We start from the raw sequence: 17,684 nt of genomic DNA, 5'->3' as shown, positions 1-17,684 counted from the left end.
CCTGGCCGGGCCAGCGTCCTGCCTCTCTCAGCTGCTGCAGGCCTGGTCTGAGGCCCCCATTGCTCACCATGGGGAGGCTCCATGTCCCCTTGGGAGTGCGGCCACCACCCTTCCTCTGCAGCCCTGCTCAAGCACCATTTTCCCTTTCTCTTAGGTTCCCTGGACCTGGAGGACCCGCAGGGCCGATGGGCCCCGGGCCCAACATGGGACCCCCAGGGCCAATGGGTCCAATGCATCCCGACATGCATCCGGACATGCACCCGGAAATGCACCCCGACATGCACCCGGACATGCACCCTGACATGCCAATGGGCCCTGGCATGAACCCTGGCCCGCCCATGGGACCTGGTGGACCCCCAATGATGCCCTACGGTCCTGGAGACTCGCCACATTCTGGAATGATGCCCCCCATCCCACCAGCCCAGAACTTCTATGAAAACTTTTACCAGCAGCAGGAAGGCATGGAGATGGAGCCAGGACTCATGGGGGACGCAGGTACACAGGGTCTGGTGGGCCAGGTGGGCCTCTGGGTTTGCACAGTGGGACGAGGTCCGCAGTGAGATGTGGTGGTTTCTCTTCCTTGATACGAGTCTTTGAAAGCATGATGCCAACTTCATCTCTGTCTTCAGTGGTTGAACGTCTTCTGTGCTATGGGAGTTACTGTGCTGTGGAAGTCGAAAGGAGTAGTATGATTGTTATCACTGTAATTTTAGTTTCTTAGACATTTTGCTTGCCATGCGCAGACTCGGGAGCATGGGAACTTAGAGGGTCAGGTGCGGAGTGGTGTTGAGCTAAGAGGCTGCTGTGTCCTCACCAAAGCTGCCTCCTTCCAGATGGTTCTTAGCTTGGGGCTACTCCGCTTGTTTTGTCCCACGTCTGCCCACCTTCTTTCCTGCTGTCCTTCCTTCCTTACTGAAATAAGAACACATGTTGGTAACAGCCTGACTGTCCGGCAGTCGGGGTAGTGAGACGGTAGCCTGTGGCCTCCTGAGAGGTGGGATGTGCTAACTGCTGCCGGTGCCCATGCCCGGTCCTTGCCTTGGCTGGTCTGCAGTGGAGGGAGACAGGCAGGAAGGGTGTGAATAAGTGCTCATTGCTGGAAGTAGCATGGGGGGCCGTGGTGGGGCCAGGCTGTAGGGGCCTCTCTGGGAAGTGACTGTGAGCCGGGGCGTGAAGGGGAGGAGGCAGCCATGGGATGGATGCACAGTTTAGGCAGGAGGCAGCTGCTTTGAGAAAAGCAAACGGCATGTGCCTTGTAAAGGGAGGGCGAGGGAGAGGAGTTCCAGTACAGAGAGTCTGTCCTCATGGTCAGGTGGCCTCACTGGAAGAGTGGCCGGGATAACCAGGAGTGAGAGGGCGATGGATACTAAGGGCAGGAGTGGACTTGGAAGTTTCTGGGCTGCCATGGAGTCATCCTAGGCCAGAGGCAAGCTGGGTTGCAGCCTGGAGGTGGCAGGAGGCAGCAAGATGAGGCATCTCGATTTGGAGATGGTGCTGTGGGGCCAGTGTGACTCCTCGTTTGTGTGTCATGAGGCTGGCAGGAGCAGATGGGGCGGAGTCACTCCACGGATGCTGACGCCACCCCTAACAGGAGGTCCTGCTGGAGAGAGCCGAGCTTGGGTGAGGGCAGCCCTTCCGCTTCAGCCACGTTAATGTGAAATGCCCATTTGACAGCCATGTGGAAAGTTGAGGGATGTCAGGGAGACGAGCAGGCTGGTGGTCAGCGTGAATGCCTTTGGCTTCTGGATGATGTCCAAAGCCATAAGAGCAGGTGTTTGGGGCCAGGAGCTGGGGCTTTAGAAAGATGAGTGTCATGTTCTCAAGTGAGAAAAGCAGGCTGCTCCCTTTAAAAATGTGTATAAAATATGCATGGAAAAGGTCTGGGGGAGGAAGAAAAACAAGTCTGTTTTGCTGTTGATAGGCACGTAGCCCTAGCATCATGTTACTTAAACTCCCACATCAGGAAATCCACTGCTCAGTGGTTTTTGGTATACAGTAGGTGCTCAAAGAGTATTTCATTCGGTGTCGGTTCATTGTTACGTTGATGAGGTGCTATAGGAGCTGAAGCCTTGTTTATATTGATTACTCTGATGAAATTGGTTTTGTTACATTTCTCTCGAAGTCTCACATCGGTGATGTTACTGCGTTCACAAGTGCATGACCGTTGAGTGGGTCACTCTAGATGAAAAGTTCCATGCAGAGGGGTAGAGAGACTGTTGTTCACTGAGTGTCCCCAGCTCTGAGCCAGGGTGTGACATAGATCAGGCTCTCACATCAAGTTCACATGTTATGAAGTTGAAGGGCTGGATAGAAGAAGGTGACCTTTTACTTTTTGATTTGTGCTTTGTGTATGAAATATTTACCAATCTAATCCTATACATTTAATTTAAGTTAAATTACAGATTTACTGTCTTAGCCACATTTCAAATGTTCTGTAGCCCCCATGAGGGTAGTGGCAGCCATATGGCACAGTGTGGATGTGGCACATTTCATCATTACAGAATGTTCTATGGGCACCTTTAATTAGACATTCTTTCTAAGAGAAGGAGACACACACATATACAGTCTCCAGGTGCTTCGTCCCCCCTGTGGCCATGCCGCCCCCACACACACAAAAAAATGCAGCAGCATCCTCATAGACATTTGTGGACTTGGCAACCCACCAAGGAGGGAGGAGGAGGAATCACCCTCAAGTCTCTGGGTTGACACATGACCATAGCAACATTTCGGTGTATTTCCTTTTTCACCAGTCTTAGTCCTGGTGGTTGAGTTCAGATTGTGAGCTCACTGTGAGATACAATGTTTTTCTTTATTATTACAAAGAAACTATAAAACTAGTTCATGGCAAATAAAACAGGTTAGAGTGTATGGGGTAAACAGTGAAAGTTCCTTCAGCCTCTCTCGCTGAATCTCATTCTCAAAGAGACTTTTCTGTCTTTCCAAAGCCTTTTTTGTTGTTATTGCATATTATGAGTATCCATGTGATGTTTTGTCCTGTTGTCACACGTCCTGTTTTTTAGCTTTTGCTCAGATCACTAAACCTCACTGTGAACCCCATTCTCATCTTGGCTGCACCCTAGATTGGCGGCTCCATCCCCACTGTGGGACTTTCCATGGGCACCCTCCTGGGAGGGAGGAAGGGACGGGCTGCACATCCTCACCCATCACTGTCACCATTGGGGGTGGGTCTCCAGTTTGAGGGCACAGTGGGTTGGAGCCGGCGCCTCGAGGCCCTTCCCGACACAAGCCCTCGGTTCTTCCCTGCCACAGAGGACTACGGGCACTACGAAGAGCTGCCAGGGGAGCCTGGGGAGCATCTCTTCCCCGAGCACCCTCTGGAGCCCGACAGCTTCTCTGAGGGAGGGCTCCCAGGCCGGCCGAAGCCGGGCGCCGGTGTCCCTGACTTCCTGCCCTCAGCCCAGAGGGCCCTGTACCTGAGGATCCAGCAGAAGCAGCAGGAGGAGGAGGAGAGAGCGAGGAGGCTGGCTGAGAGCAGCAAGCAGGACCGGGAGAATGAGGAAGGCATGTGTCCTCCCCAGGGGCAGGGGCTTCCCTCACGGGCATGGGCCCCGGAGGCCAGCGTGCAGGGGACAAGTGGGGAATGCCTAGGTCGGGTTTCGTGCCCGAGAGTGGCTCCTGGCCAGGGAGGACCCCTGCCCAAGGCCATGAAGTCAGGCTACTGCATGTCCCTCAGAAAATTGGAAGCCTGGGCTGCGCAGACTTTCTGTGTCGTGGGGGTTGGGAGAGGCCCTGATCCCATCACAGCGGGAGGCGGGCTAGTCCCTGGAGGAGACAGCAGCCCACATGATTTGCGCCTTCGCGAAGGCGGCTGTAAGAGGTGCTCACAGCCCTCTTCCCCACACCATCTTCTCAGGAAGCCGGCAGGCAGGAGCTGGTCGTCAGCGTACACTGGTCATGATCGTGGTCAGACCACTGCCCAGTCGCGTGAGGCTGTGCAGTGACCTGGCGGCATCCACTCAGGGTGAAATGGGATGGGCGTTGTGTTTAGAACCTGAAGCCAGGGGCCATGGGTGGCCCTGTGAGCCCGTGGGAATGGGGGAAAAGGAGTCAGTCCCCTCCCTTGGTGGCTTGTTTTATCTGCCTAGGAGGTTGGCCTTGGGCCAGTTTCTGAGTCTGCCCACCTGGGCCCACCTCTTAGCTGGTGACTGCCCTTTCCTGGGATGTGGTGACATTATGAGGGGCCTGGGGGCAAGTGTCTGGGAGCTCCCAGTGCAGTGAGATCTGAGTCAGTAGCTGCTCACAGGCCGCCACGCTGGGGCATGGTTTTGCCCAGGGGTCGAGGTGGCAGTGGCAGCCGCCCAGGCTTGGACTGTGACCTCAGTCCTGGCTTTGCTTTCATCTCAGGACACTGTCCATGCCTCTGTTTCTCATCTGTCAAATGAGCCTGATGATAATATTATTTTCTGGGTGATTGTGTAAATTAACAAGACAAAGCACTTAGAACAGTGCTAGCATGTGGCGAAAGGTGCAGAAATGTTCCCCAGGGACGTGGCAGCCTCGGTACCTGGCCGGCCTGAGCCCACTGGCTCTTCGTGGCAGGCTACAGGGGAGGGGGCCTGTTGAGAGAGGAGAAAATGAGGTCCTGAGAGGCAGGAAGCGGAGCAGCCGTTCATCCGGCGGTCTGTCGTGGGGTTCAAGAGGGCTGGTGGTGGATGTGGTGGCCGCTCACCCCTCCCTGCTCCTCTGTGCTTCTCAGGTGACACTGGAAACTGGTACTCGAGTGATGAAGACGAGGGTGGGAGCAGCGTCACCTCCATTCTTAAGACCCTGAGGCAGCAGACGTCCAGCCGGCCCCAGGCTTCTATTGGGGAGCTGAGCAACACTGGCCTAGGGGACCCCCGCCTCCAGAAGGGACACCCCACAGGAGGCCGGCTGGCTGACCCCCGTCTCAGCCGGGACCCCAGACTCACCCGGCACACTGAGGCTTCCAGTGGGTCAGGCCCAGGTGACGCGGGGCCCTCTGACCCTCGGCTGGCTCGCTCCCTGCCCACCCCCAAGGCCGAAGGTGGCCTCCATTCCAGCCCCGCGGGCCCCGGCGGCTCCAAGGGGTCTGGGCCGCCTCCTGTGGAAGAGGAGGAGGGGGAGCGGGCCTTGCGGGAGAAGGCTGTGAACATCCCCCTGGACTCCGTCCCCGGGCACCCGCTGCGGGACCCGCGGTCACAGCTGCAGCAGTTTAGCCACATCAAGAAGGACGTGGCCCTGAGCAAGCCGGCCTTCGCCCGCACCGTGCTCTGGAACCCCGAGGACCTGATCCCCCTGCCCATCCCCAAGCAGGACGTGGCACCTCCTGTGCCCGCGGCCCTGCAGTCCATGCCCACCCTGGACCCCCGGCTGCATCGGGCCACCGCCGCAGGGACCCCAAACCCCCGACAGCGTCCGGGCACCTGCCCAGATCCTAGCACATCCGGCTCCAACCTGCCCGACTTTGAGCTCCTCTCTCGCATCCTCAAGACTGTCAATGCCACTGGCCCCTCGGCGGCTCCAGGCTCCAGCGACAAGCCCAGTGACCCCAGGGTGCGGAAGGCCCCCACCGACCCTCGGCTGCAGAAACCAGCAGACTCAGCCGCCGCCACCCGTACTGCCAAGCCTGGCCCCACGGAAGCGTCCTCTCCATCTGACAGCCCCAGTGGCGACTCCTCCCCCCCGGCCACCGCCCCCTACGACCCACGTGTGCTGGCGGCCGGCGGGCTGGGCCCAGGCAGCGGAAGCGGGCAGAGCAGTGTGCTCAGCGGCATCAGCCTGTACGACCCCAGGACTCCCAGCTCAGGCGGGAAGGCCGCGGAGCCCGCTGCCGACGCGGGGGCCCCAGCAAAGGGCCCCGAGGGCAACGGCAAGGGCTCGGCAGGCAAAGCCAAGGAGCCCCCGTTCATCCGTAAGTCTGCGCTGGAGCAACCCGAGCCTGGGAAGTCGGGGGTGGACGGCGCGGCAGCGGCCACAGACAGGTACAACAGTTACAACCGGCCGCGGCCCAAGGCCGCCACTGCCCCGGCTGCCGCCACGAGCACCCCACCACCAGAGGGCGCTCCGCCCCAGCCTGGCGTGCACAACCTGCCGGTGCCTACCCTCTTTGGGACAGTGAAGCAGGCGTCCAAAACGGGCTCCGGAAGCCCATTCGCTGGCAACAGCCCGGCCCGTGAGAGCGAGCAGGACGCAGGGTCGCTGAAGGACGTTTTTAAAGGCTTCGATCCCACCGCCTCCCCCTTTTGCCAGTAGTGTTGAGGCTTCTGTGCGCCTGTCCCGCTCCGGGGCAGTGCCGGAGGTGGGAGCGCGGGGAAGGGGCAGCGCCTGGGTGTTCTTTACGTTTTTACTTTTTTTTTTCTTTTTTTTTTTTCCTTTCTTTTTTTAAGTAGTACTTTCCTTTTGAAACATAAATTGTACATAACCGTCTTCAGTTCTGGTCAGTGCTGCAGGCTCTCGGGCCCCCAAGAGAAAATTCTGTGCACGTGGACAGTCGCAAGCCCCCAGGCCTCTGCCCTGCCAGCATGCCACCTGGCCAGCCCTATTTCCAGGGACTCCGTGAAGGCTGGGGGGCCAGCGGGTTTTCTGGGCACAGCTTGGCCCCTCTTCCTACCCCCCAGGACAAAGGGAACCGTAGGCGTCGAGAAGGCACTAAATGCTACTCACCTGTGTTGCATGAGAGGCAAGACGGAGCCAGGATGGCAGGGAGGACCCGGCAGAAGCAGGTCCACACGCGTCCAGAACCCCAGCCCTCTGTGCGCAGGCCGTGGGGACCATATCGGGCCCGGTGGGAATCAGGAATTGTCAAAGGAAAAGGGCCTGCGGGAGCTGCCAGGCTGGAGCCAGAAGCCTTTCCCGCCGCCATCGGGCCTGGATCCGCACGCGGCCTCCCTGCCCCCTCCGTCCAGAGTGCCTCCTTGAGCCCGCACCCTCCAGCCCGTGTCAGAAGACTCCAGGGTGAAATGGACCTGGGGGTGGCGGGGCTGGTGTGGGGCGGGTCCCCGAGCTGCCTCCGAGGCGGCCTCTGCAGACTGCAGTGTTTTCTGTCAGTATTAGCTCCTGTCCTGTCCTGTCCTGTCCTGGCCACGTCCTCCTCCCCTCGTGCCAGGGTCTGTCCTGGTCCTCAGAAGCCAGAGTACCCAGGGTGCCGGCCCTGGCCCCTCCAGGGGCAGCTCAAGGATCCGCGGCGTGGCTGCCCCACCGGGCTCCCAATGGGGCCCCGGGTGGTTCTTGGCAGTGTTTCTGCTCCACTTTTCCCACCCTCCTTGTACCCTGTGTTCAGGACCCGTGGTTTTGGTGTGTTTGGTTTTCCTTTATGCTGACAGGTGCACTGGTTCAGAGGTGTGTCATGTTGGATTTGTGGGCGCTTACAGAAAGGACCTGAGGAATGGGCCAGAGAGTGGCCAGGGCAGGGTGTGGGCTGCCAGGCCCTCTCCAGAAGAGGGACCGGGACCCCTGCCGTGGGGGAGGGGTGTCCTGCCCCCTCACCCAGCTGAGCCGGGAAGGGAGCAGAGACATCTCTCCTGGGCTCCCTTCTGCTGCCTGTCTCCTGTCTCACCGCCTCACCCTTGCTAATAACGGGGAAACGTGACCCAGCCTGACGGTTCGCCCTCCCAGCTCCCTGGGCTGCGAGGTGACCGAGGTTGCTACACCAGACCCCTCTTCCCAGGAAAAAAAAGTTGTTGGAAAAAAAAAAGTTGCTGAGTTTGGGGCCAGAAGCAAGGGCAGGAGGGGCAGCCCCACTGGGTCAGTGCCCATGATCAGGTCGGTTTGGTTTGTCTCTGTCTTTTTTGTTTTTGTTTTTTAAGCAATCATTAATGAGATTTTTTCTTCAGCCACCAGTGTTGGCCTTGAGCAGAGAGGGCCGTGGCCGCTGGTGTTCGTACAATAAGAATGCACAGTGTGGCTGTGGGTTCCCCCCCCCCTCCTTAGAGAATTTTTTTTTTTTCACTAAAATAAAATGAAATACTTTTTTAAAACTGAAATTTGTGGATGAAATAGAAGCTGGAACCCTCCTCTTGGATATTCAGCCTAAGAACCTCACGGGACTATGAATTCACCCCAAATTTTCATTTGCCATCAGGCTGAGCTTTTAAAGAAAAATTACTCTCTAACCAGGATTGTAACAAAAGTGTAAATACTATTTCAGAGTTGAAAGTTGATGGTGCAAATATGTATATAACGTACTGTATTTTTACAATGATCGTCGCATGACTCTATGCCACCCCCCTTTTTGTACTCTGTATCTGTCTTCCAGAAACGTCACCTTCCCTTTCTCCTGTGGACTCTTAATCCAATAATTGTATTACTGCCATTAAAGGATGCAGTTATTTTAAAAAGCCTGCGGGTCTCGTGTCTTGGTGCTGCTCCCACCATCCTGTGCCCTGGGGAAAATGAGGCTGGGGGGTGAAACCTGGATCTGTCCTCTTGTTGGCTGGCCCCAGGTGACACTCATGGTACTGTGCGATTGGTGCCTCCAAGTAACTTAGGCAGCTGCATCCCACGGTTCCTGAGCTCCCACTCTGGGCCAGTCTCAGTAGTCAGGCATGGCGGTGACCCACGCGGTCACAGTCCTGCTTGCACACTGCTCACAGAAGCCAGTGGTGAACACAGGACAGCTGGGCTGGCTGCCAGGAATGAGAAGAAATGGGAGCCCTACCTACTACAGACTGAATGTGTCCCCTCAAAACACGCTGACACCTGTTCCCCAGTGTGATGCTTTAGGGGGTGATTAGGTCCGGAGGATGGAGTCCTCAGAATTCACGTCCTTGGAAGAGACCCCACGGAGCTGTCTCCACCATGTTCTTGCTCCCTCCTCCATGCAAGGACAGAAGGTGGCCACCTGTAAATCGAGAGGGGCCCTCACCAGACCGCATCTGCCGCTGCTGTGATCTCGCACTCCCCTGCTCCAAAACAGTGGCGTTTCCTTATAGCAGCCTCATGGACGCAGATGCCATGTCCCAGTTAACCTGGGCTCCTGCCTGGGGGAGCCACACTCGGGGCAGGGGGTGGTGGCGGGACCGGGCCGTGTTTCCTTTGGACTTAACTTTGGCTGCCATGTTCCAGCAGACCTCTGTTACTTTTCCGTGGCTGTTGTATGAATTACATGCACTTAGTGGCTTAAAACAAGTCATCATTTTGGAGGTCAGAAGTGTGACACGGGTCTCACTGGGCTAAAATCACACTGCTGCCATGGTCACCTTCCTTTCTGGAAGAACAGGGATTCAATTACCTTGCCTTCTCCAGCTTCCAGAGGCCACCCACCTTCCCAGTCCAGTGACCTTCCACTGTCTTCGAAGCCATCGTTGTCACATGTTCTCTGACCCTCCACTGTCAGTGAATCGGGCCACAGCTGAGAAAGGCTCTGCTGTTACAGGCCCCTGTGACCGGAGCGGAGTCGCCCAGCATGATCTCACGTCAGCACCCTTCATCACATCTGCAGAGTCCCCTCTGCCGTGTGAATTACATATTCACGGGTTCTGGGACTTAGACATGGACATCTTTGGGAGGCCTTTCTGTTCTTTAATTGGAGTCCCCAAATACTTCTTAGAGAAGGGTTCTCAGTGCCCTGACACTGGTTGCTGTTAGGGTTTCACCTGGAAGCCCAAACTCCAGTGTTATTTACCTGAACAGCCAGGAGCCCATCACTGCAGGTAACCACGAATGCCAATGGCACCTCCGGGCCTGGTCAGGGCTGTGGGAGCGCCAGGTTCGCCCATGGGCGGCACCCGTCCTGAGTGCAACGTGATGAGAGCGTCTTCCAGCCGCCGCCACCTCGCCCAGCAAAGCGCAGAAGCAGCGGAAACGCCCACCGTGCCTCTCTGAGCAAAGAAAACGCTTCCTCGACTGCCCTGTATCTTTCCAGTAAGTCACTCTTCCGTTTGAATTATCTTTGGCAGGGAAGGTTGTGGACTGTTCAGTTGAGCACGGAAAGCAACCCAGAGGTCCGTCAGCTGGTGGGTGGATGAGTGTGGCAGGTCTGTGCAGGGGGACGAGACGCCGGTCATAAAAAGGAACAAAGTGGTCCACGGCCATGTACTCTGAACATGCCCGATCCCGCCTAATCTCGGAAGCTAAGCAGGGTCGGGCCTGGTTAGTACTTGGATGGGAGGCCACCTAGGAAGACTAGGTGCTGTAGGCATAAAAACTAAAAAAATAAGGGATCGTAAGCTGACAAGGTCCTTGCAATCTGTGAGGTCAACCAAGGGTTGCCTAAAAAAAAACCAAAAAGAAACGAAGTGCTGGTCCAGGCCACAACATGGATAAATCCTGAAAACGTGCCGAGTGAGAAAGCCAGACAAAGGCCATGTGTTTTAGCATTCCATTTCCCTATGAAATGTCCAGGATTGGCAAATTCACAGAGACAGAAAGCAGATCAGTGGTGCCAGGCCTGCAGTAGGGTTAGAGGCTGCGGGATGGGATTTCTTTTAGGGATAATGAAATATTCTTGAGTTAGACAGTGATGATGGTTATACAGCCTTGTGAATATACCAAAAAACGTTGAATCATACACTATAGAAGGATGGATTTTATGGTACGTGAATTATATCTCAATTTAAAATATCAATGGCATTCTTCTATAACCAACTGGGAAATAAATAGAAAATTAGATAACCTTCCCAAAACAATAAAAACTTAAGGGATCTAGGACTTAACCTAATGAAAAATGCTCAAGAACTTCATGGAGATGTCAAAAGCAGATCAGAGTGAGATAAGAAGAAAGTTTATTTAAAAAGACCAGTGCAGCAGGGGGAAGGGTCCTCAGCAATCTGCAAGCATCTCAAAGTCAAACAGAAAAATACATTGTTCTTCTATGGTAAGAGGGGTTTGCTGTAAGGGGAAGTTGAGTAGATATGGGACGTAACCTAGGAGGTTGGACAGGAAATGTGTCTTTCTAGGGTCAGCACATTCTCAAGAGAAACTGACCAGGGGGCATATTTCACAGATCAGTGCTGCTCAGGAGCCGGGGCAAGCTATAGATGGATGGTCCAGGGTCTGTGGGCGGAGGAAGCCTGAGCATAGTTTGGTCAGGGGCAAGGCAGGTGAGAACTGAGCAAACGTGAACAGCTGGCCAGAGAAAATGTCAGGCTTTTGTTAAAGGAGTCCCAGGAGAGCCTGGATAAATGCCCGGTTTATGGGTGACACCATTTGACTTTGTCATTTCCCTCGCACTCTAAAAATGTCCCACTGCAAAAGCTGATTATTTGTATCTTTGGTTCACTGTTGTGTCCACAGTTGTTGAACCGCCCCTGTCAGCTAGTCAGCTCTTGATAAAAAATATATTTTTAAAATTTTAATTGAGATACAAGTTTAAGGTGTACACTGTGTCGATTTGACACACATTGATATATAATTATAATCACATATTGCAATATGATTACCACCATACCCTTTAGCTAATGTCTTCATTGTGTCACATAATTATCATGTCTTGCTTGTGGTGAATAAAAATATATTCCTTGGAGAAGAATACCAATGCCTGATTAGCTACTGATGGCGTTGGCCTGGGCTGGAGCTCGAGCATTAATATTTTTTGAAGCTCCGGATAATTCCTATTAGAATCACTGATCTAAGTCATGTTACCGCAGTAATGGGCCATCGTTAAGATCTGTCTCTTTAAGGAGAGTTTGTTTTCTCTGCTCTAACCCTTTCTGACATCCTGTTCCACCTCCCCCCACCCTCCGCCCCTTTCTCATCAGCCTAAACCATTTCACCAGCCAAGAATGTGAACAATGTGTCTCAAATATTTTCAGTTCCCACTTAATCCCATTTAATGCTCAGCATTCATTGCTGGCGGGCAGGCCGTCTGTCCACTAGAGCCCCCTCTGAACCCCCTTCTCCTGCTCTCCAGCCTGCTGCCCTCTCCATTAAACGCAAGCGCTTCTCAGGAGTTGAGTGGGCAGAGGTCAAGAGGGGCCTGGCCCAGCAAGCCTCATCACCAAAGTTTCAGAGGGTGATGGAGGCTTTAGGGAGAGACGTCACCAGATGCTCATTTAAAGCATCCTCTGTCTGCCGAGTCCATTTTCCACTGAGCGATCAGCACCATATTCTAAAGAGAGATACCAGATCATGCTACACCCAGCTCAGAATCTCCCACTGGCTCTCAAAGCCTTTGGTGTGGCCCACAAGATCCCAACGACCTCCCAGCCCCCTTTCCTCTGTGACTTCCTGCCCTTGCTCCCCCCCCCCCCCCCCCGTCGCCCACCTGCTCCATCACACTGGCCTCCCAGCCACTACTCCAGCATGTCGGCCACACTCTGGTGTCAGGGCCTTTGCACTTGCTGTCCCCTCTGCTTGGAGTCCTCATCATCACCTCACGGCTGACTCCTTTGTCACTCCAATTGCTACTCACATGCCACATCCTCAGAAACTAGTGGCTCAAAACAATAAATGTGTATGATCGCGCACAGTCCCTGCGGGGCAGAAATCCCTGTGGGAACAGCTTAGTTGAGAGGATCTGGCTCCAGGTGTCATGAGGTTTGGGCCGGGACTGCAGCCATCCAGAGACTTGAGGGGCATGGGAGGTCCGCTTGCAAGTCGGTTTGCTCACGTGGCTGGTGCTGGCTGTTGGCCAGGGGCCTTAGTTTCTCTCCAGTCAGGTCTGTCCACAGGGCTGCTTGAGTTTCCTGAGGACATGCCATCTGGCTTCACCTAGGTGGAAGTCGTGATGTTTTTTACGGCCCACTCCATCTCTTCCACAGCATTCATCACACGGCCCAGTCCTGACTGGCTTGGGAGACTACACGAAGTGCGACAGTCACTGGGGTCATCTTAGAGGCCGGCTGCCCACCTCTCTCATCATTCTCCAGATCATCACCTTGATTCTTTTTTTTCATGGACTTAATGTGTCACAGATTTTTGTGTTAGTTATTCCTTTGTCCCCCTCCCCTAAGAGTGTCATGTCTGGGCCACGTCATTTTTCTGTTTTGTTCACCGCTATATTCAGTGTCTCAAACAAGCTAGAACATTGTAGATACTCAGTAAATATATCCTGAATTAGTAAATAGAGAGTCTGCTTCAAGGGATTCTGGAGACCCAGGAGTGGACTTGTCTCAGCCATCCAGGTGGAAGAGAACAAGATATTGGACTAGAGGAAGAATGGACAGAAAGGGATAACTGTTGACAGAGTCACCTGTCCATTGGTAAGTTTCCTGTCTCTCCCTGCTGCAACGCCCCCTCCACAGGGAGGCAGACTGATCTGAACAGATAAGTTGAACATTGCCTGCCTCCTGCATAAATCCTTCACGACTTCCTACTGCACAGGATCAGGAGGTAAAAGTGACTCAGGAAGTAAATGGAGTGACCCTGGAGAGTCAAGAGCATGACGCCTCACTCTGGTTGAGGTTAGGGTGGGCAGGGAGCCTCCCGTTCCAGATTCAAAAGGTCTCTGTACACTCTAGGGCTTCTCAGAAAATATAATTGCCACGCCTGCCCATGGGCAAGAAGGGAAACCATATGCTGTTGGCACATAATTGAAGGTTATTTTATTATTTATGTTCAGCCTCCTACACCACTGTGTAAGCTTTCTTGGGCCCAGATTTTTCTCTGCAGGGCTCTGAACACTACCTGGTCTGTGACTATTCATAGCTTAGGTTTCAACTCAGACACCCCCTTGCTGACCCCACATCCTGGCTGGCTTAGGTACCTCTCAGGTTCCTCTAGTCTACTAGATTTTCTCTAGAATTACTTATTTAGCACGTTTATTGCTTATTTTCTGTCTATCCATATAGAATGTAAGTTCCATGGGAGCAATATGTTTTCTAATCTATGAACATGGTATACATCTCCATTTATTTAGATCATCTTTATCTCAGCATTATCTTGTAGTTTTCCATGTAGAAATCTTGCATGTGTTTTGTTAATTTAGTCCTAAGTATTTTGGGGTTTGATGCTATTTTAAAGGGGACTATTTTCAATCTCATTTAATAGTTGCTTCTACATAGGATATAAACAAAATTGATTTTTGTGTATTGATCTCGTGTCCTTTAGCAACCTTGATAAATTCACTTATTAAGCATCAGTAGTTATTTTGATCCCTTAGAGTTTAGTACAAAAACAATCACATCACATGATTTTACTTCTATCTGACCTATATGCCTTTTATTTTTTTATCTTGCCTTATTGCACTAGCTAGGACTTCTGATACAAGGTTGATTAGAGGTGATGAGAGTGGAAATCCTTGTTTACAATGTTAGGGGGACGTCAGTCAATATTTTATCACTAAGAATGATAATAGTTGTAAGTTTTTTATAGATGCTCTTTACCACATTGAGGAAGTTCAAAGCAGAGAATTTTGCCTGCTTGGTTTACTGATTTATACCAAACATGTAGCATCATTCTGTTGGAGAGCAAGTGCTTAGTAAATACTTGTTGAATGAATGAATGAATGAATGACCATAAGCTGCATGGTGGCTAGTAATTTGACATTGGACTTACCTAATTAGCAGTGTGATTGAAGGCAACTGATTAACCTTTCTCATCCTTATCTGTAAAATGCAGTAATAATAAGGTATCACTCTGTTAATTTGAAGATTTAACGAGAGTATCCATGCAAAGTAAGAGCAGAGTCTGACACATGGTTAGTGCTCAATAAACACTAACTTTTACTACCTCACTTCTCTGAGCCTTGTATTTTCCTCTATAAAAGAGAGAATATTCTAATCCTTAACTCTTGGGGTTACAATGGGGATTAAATGACATTATGCATATAATGTGCCTATCAAACAATTCCTGGCACAGAGAAAGACATTGGTAAATGTTTGCCATTATTATTTACCAAGTCCCCTACCTATACTGGGTGGGGGGACAAAGGATGGTGTTCGTTGTAAGTTGACAGACTGATGACAGAGTCAGATAAGTATAGAGATCATTATGACACAGTGTAGTAAGGAGTGTGAAAATTAACAAAAGGAAACCTAACTAAAATAAAGTCCTGAGGCCAGAAGGGGGAGCTCTCTCACAGTACCACTCCATGTCAAATACAGGAAGAGTTGTCGATTACAGAAAAGTCAACGAAAAAGAATCATCAGTTATAGGTCCCAACAGAAAAAGGGATACGTTACATCTCCTATATATATATTTACGCTGTGGAAAAGTAATATCACCGGTCAGTGTTCATGATTTATTGTTATGTGAAAAAAAAAAATTGTCAAACGGCATCGCATTTTTCACTGTATAGAAAATAGGACAGGTCTATAACAAAATATTAACAGTAAGCGCTCATTGCTGAGATTGATGATAAGCTTCACTTTCTCTTCTGGGCTCTTTGATATTTTGCAAAAGTTCTATATTAAAGTTTTGTTTTTGTTTTTTGGTTACTGGAATTAAAATTATTAACAAAAACTACAAGTTCCGGCAGACGGCGCGCCCGCGGCTTCGAAAGATCGACCTTCCCTTGGCGCAGTGATCTCTGGTATTCGTAGTCCACTGGCAGAAACAAGGTGGGACGCGTAGTACCGGCACAGATGACAGAGGAGGGACTCGCTGACATTCTGACCAATGGACGGCGCGCACTGGGTCCGAGTGGCGCGCAGAAAGCCAATGTGTGAGCCGTTAAGTGTGATTGACGTGCACTTCTGCCTACGGGCGGACCGTGGGGCGGTGCGGAGAGAGGCGGCCGTAGTGCAAACCATGGGAGGCGGCTGGTGGTGGGCTCGGGCCGCCCGCCTGGCCCGACTCCGCTTCCGGGGGGTGCTGCTGCCGCCTCCGCGGCCCCGGAGCGGGGGCGCCCGGGGGTCCTTCGCCCCCGGCCACGGACCCCGCGCCGGGGCTTCACCGCCTCCGGTGTCTGAGCTGGACCGAGCGGACGCCTGGCTTCTCCGGAAGGCGCATGAGACAGGTCTGGGGCTGGGGCGGGGGTCGGCCCGGGTGGGAAATGGGGTTCGGGGAAGCCGAGCTGTCCGCGCGGGCGAGTGGGAGATAGAGGTGGAGCTTCTGCTGGAAGCAGGGCCCAGGCTCAGGAGGGAGAAGGGCTTCCGTATACGCGCAGGGAAACGCTGGCTGTAGAGCGCAGTGTGTCCGCATAGAAGGGCTTGCGGATGGGAAGGAGGGTCCGGGTGAGTGGGGCGCAGTAGAGATTGTAGAGGCTGGTCGGGTTAGGACAGGCACCCTGATAGAATTGCACTGTCCGGACGAGAGCGGCTTCCAAAGAGGGCTTAGGACGAGAGAGTTGTCTACAAGAGGGGTCCGCGTTGGAGGGGGCAGGTCGTCGTATTAAAGAAACGACCACTCCGCATAAGGCGGCAGTGTAGATCCCCACAGAAGAGGGGGAAGTTCCGGATTGGAGGAGGGAACAACCAATAGAAGAAAAGCTCTGAGCCGATTGGAGGGCGAGGTGATCAAGGCTGCCGGGGGAGGGGCCTCATGTCAGGCTTGGAGAGGACTAGGATGGGGTAGGAGTGGGAGGTGTCTTCCCATCCTTAGATTTAGATTCTGTAGTTTTGGTCCTAGATCCTCCTCCAGATTCTAAGGTCTGTCTTGAATCTTAGGTGTTGAAAATTTGCGGGGAGAGGGTTTTGGAGGTAGGATTGGGGAGGGCCTCCAGGACATGGGAATTTGGAGCTGGGTGGAGTGGTGGGATGATTGGAAGTCCCTCGGTTTGTCTGGGCCGAGGGGCTTTGGGGTAGCGTTTGAAGTGATGCTGATTCTCCCCCTATTTCCCCCTCCCTCCAAGCCTTCCTTTCCTGGTTCCGAAATGGCCTCCTCGCGTCAGGCATTGGGGTCATCTCCTTCATGCAGAGTGACATGGGTCGGGAAGCTGCCTACGGTGAGTGCAGACTCCCCCCCCCCCAGGCTTGTTCCCCACCAGGGAGAGTGGCCTTTCCCTCACTGGAGAATGTAGAGCCTCCCACCCCCAGTGAATTCCCTCCTGCCTCATACCCCAACAGTAAATGTAGAACCCCTCATTCCTCCTCCACCGGAAGCTGTCTCACCTTCACTTGTATTGACCTTTCACCTACCCCACCCCACCCCTACCGAATGGGTGGCCCAGGGAACGGCTGTGGGTCCTTCCTCCACTCTGCCTTCTAAACAAAGATGAGGATCTTAGTCCCAGCTGCTGACTCTCCAACCCTATTTTTGCTTGCCAACCAGCCCCCCACCCCTTCTCTGATCCTGGACCCCACCTGTGACACCCTCTCATGCCAGCTAACCTTGGCCCTGTACTACCCCTGACCCCTGCCCTGCCATGCATTTGCCCTATCCCCCTTCTAAGTCTGCCTCAGCCCTCTGGCCCCCTCCTGTCTTCGGCATCTGCCTCCCTGAGCCTGGCCTCCCATCCCACCCCCAGCCCAGGACCCCAAGCCCTTCTTCCATTGACTGGCCTCCACCCTCTCCCGCAGGCTTCTTCCTGCTGGGCGGCCTGTGCGTGGTGTGGGGCGGAGCCTCCTACGTGGTGGGCCTGGCGGCGCTGCGGGGGCCCATGCAGCTTTCGCTGGGGGGCGCGGCTGCGGGCATGGGCGCTGTACTGGCTGCTGGCCTGCTCTGGGCGTGTGCTGTCGGCCTCTACATGGGCCAGCTGGAGCTGGATGTGGAACTGGTGCCCGAGGACGACGGGACGGCCACTGCGGAGGGCCCGGACGAAGCGGGCAGGCCACCGCCAGAGTGAGCTGCGGGGCCGTGGGGAGTGGCCCGGCGCTGGGCGGCCGGGGCCTGAGGACCGGGACATTAAAACCTGACCCTTCCCTTGCGCTATCTGCTGAGTGGTG

The 17,684-nt window shown here is 53.7% G+C and overlaps 2 protein-coding genes and 1 pseudogene across 12 annotated transcripts in view; all 3 read left to right on the top strand.

Moving 5' to 3' along the window:
• ZC3H4 (zinc finger CCCH-type containing 4) overlaps positions 1-8,321 on the top strand; it is a 36,361-nt gene extending 28,040 nt beyond the window's left edge. For 9 of the 11 annotated variants that reach the window (XM_036231710.1, XM_016155358.2, XM_036231714.1 and 6 more), the window contains 3 exons: positions 155-495; positions 3,271-3,522; positions 4,718-6,234. In XM_036231710.1, the coding sequence (XP_036087603.1) occupies positions 155-495; positions 3,271-3,522; positions 4,718-6,234 (2,110 nt within the window). Of the gene's footprint in view, positions 1-154; positions 496-3,270; positions 3,523-4,717 lie in introns of all 11 variants that reach the window. The other 2 variants (XM_036231711.1, XM_036231720.1) reach the window with 2 other exon arrangements.
• A 1,681-nt stretch (positions 8,322-10,002) lies between these two features.
• On the top strand, positions 10,003-10,120 carry LOC118611846 (annotated as a pseudogene).
• Positions 10,121-15,371: 5,251 nt separating this feature from the next.
• On the top strand, positions 15,372-17,670 carry TMEM160 (transmembrane protein 160). Its single transcript, XM_016155435.2, has 3 exons — positions 15,372-15,817; positions 16,652-16,744; positions 17,319-17,670. Exons 1-3 carry the CDS (start codon positions 15,478-15,480, stop codon positions 17,582-17,584), a joined length of 699 nt encoding a protein of 232 aa, XP_016010921.1. The 5' UTR covers positions 15,372-15,477; the 3' UTR covers positions 17,585-17,670.
• The last annotated feature ends 14 nt before the right edge of the window (positions 17,671-17,684 follow it).

This window comes from Rousettus aegyptiacus, unplaced genomic scaffold (genome assembly GCF_014176215.1).
Source record: "Rousettus aegyptiacus isolate mRouAeg1 unplaced genomic scaffold, mRouAeg1.p scaffold_m13_p_14, whole genome shotgun sequence".
NCBI lineage: Eukaryota > Metazoa > Chordata > Mammalia > Chiroptera > Pteropodidae > Rousettus > Rousettus aegyptiacus.
This window is presented reverse-complemented; position numbering and strand designations above follow the sequence as displayed.

Excerpts from the sequence above, each read along its gene's own strand:
- TMEM160 (XM_016155435.2), top strand. The coding sequence starts at position 15,478 with ATGGACGGCGCGCACTGGGTCCGAGTGGCGCGCAGAAAGCCAATGTGT. Across the intron at positions 15,818-16,651 it reads CCGGAAGGCGCATGAGACAG|CCTTCCTTTCCTGGTTCCGA; the intron begins GTCTGGGGCTGG and ends CCTCCCTCCAAG. Across the intron at positions 16,745-17,318 it reads GGGTCGGGAAGCTGCCTACG|GCTTCTTCCTGCTGGGCGGC; the intron begins GTGAGTGCAGAC and ends CCTCTCCCGCAG.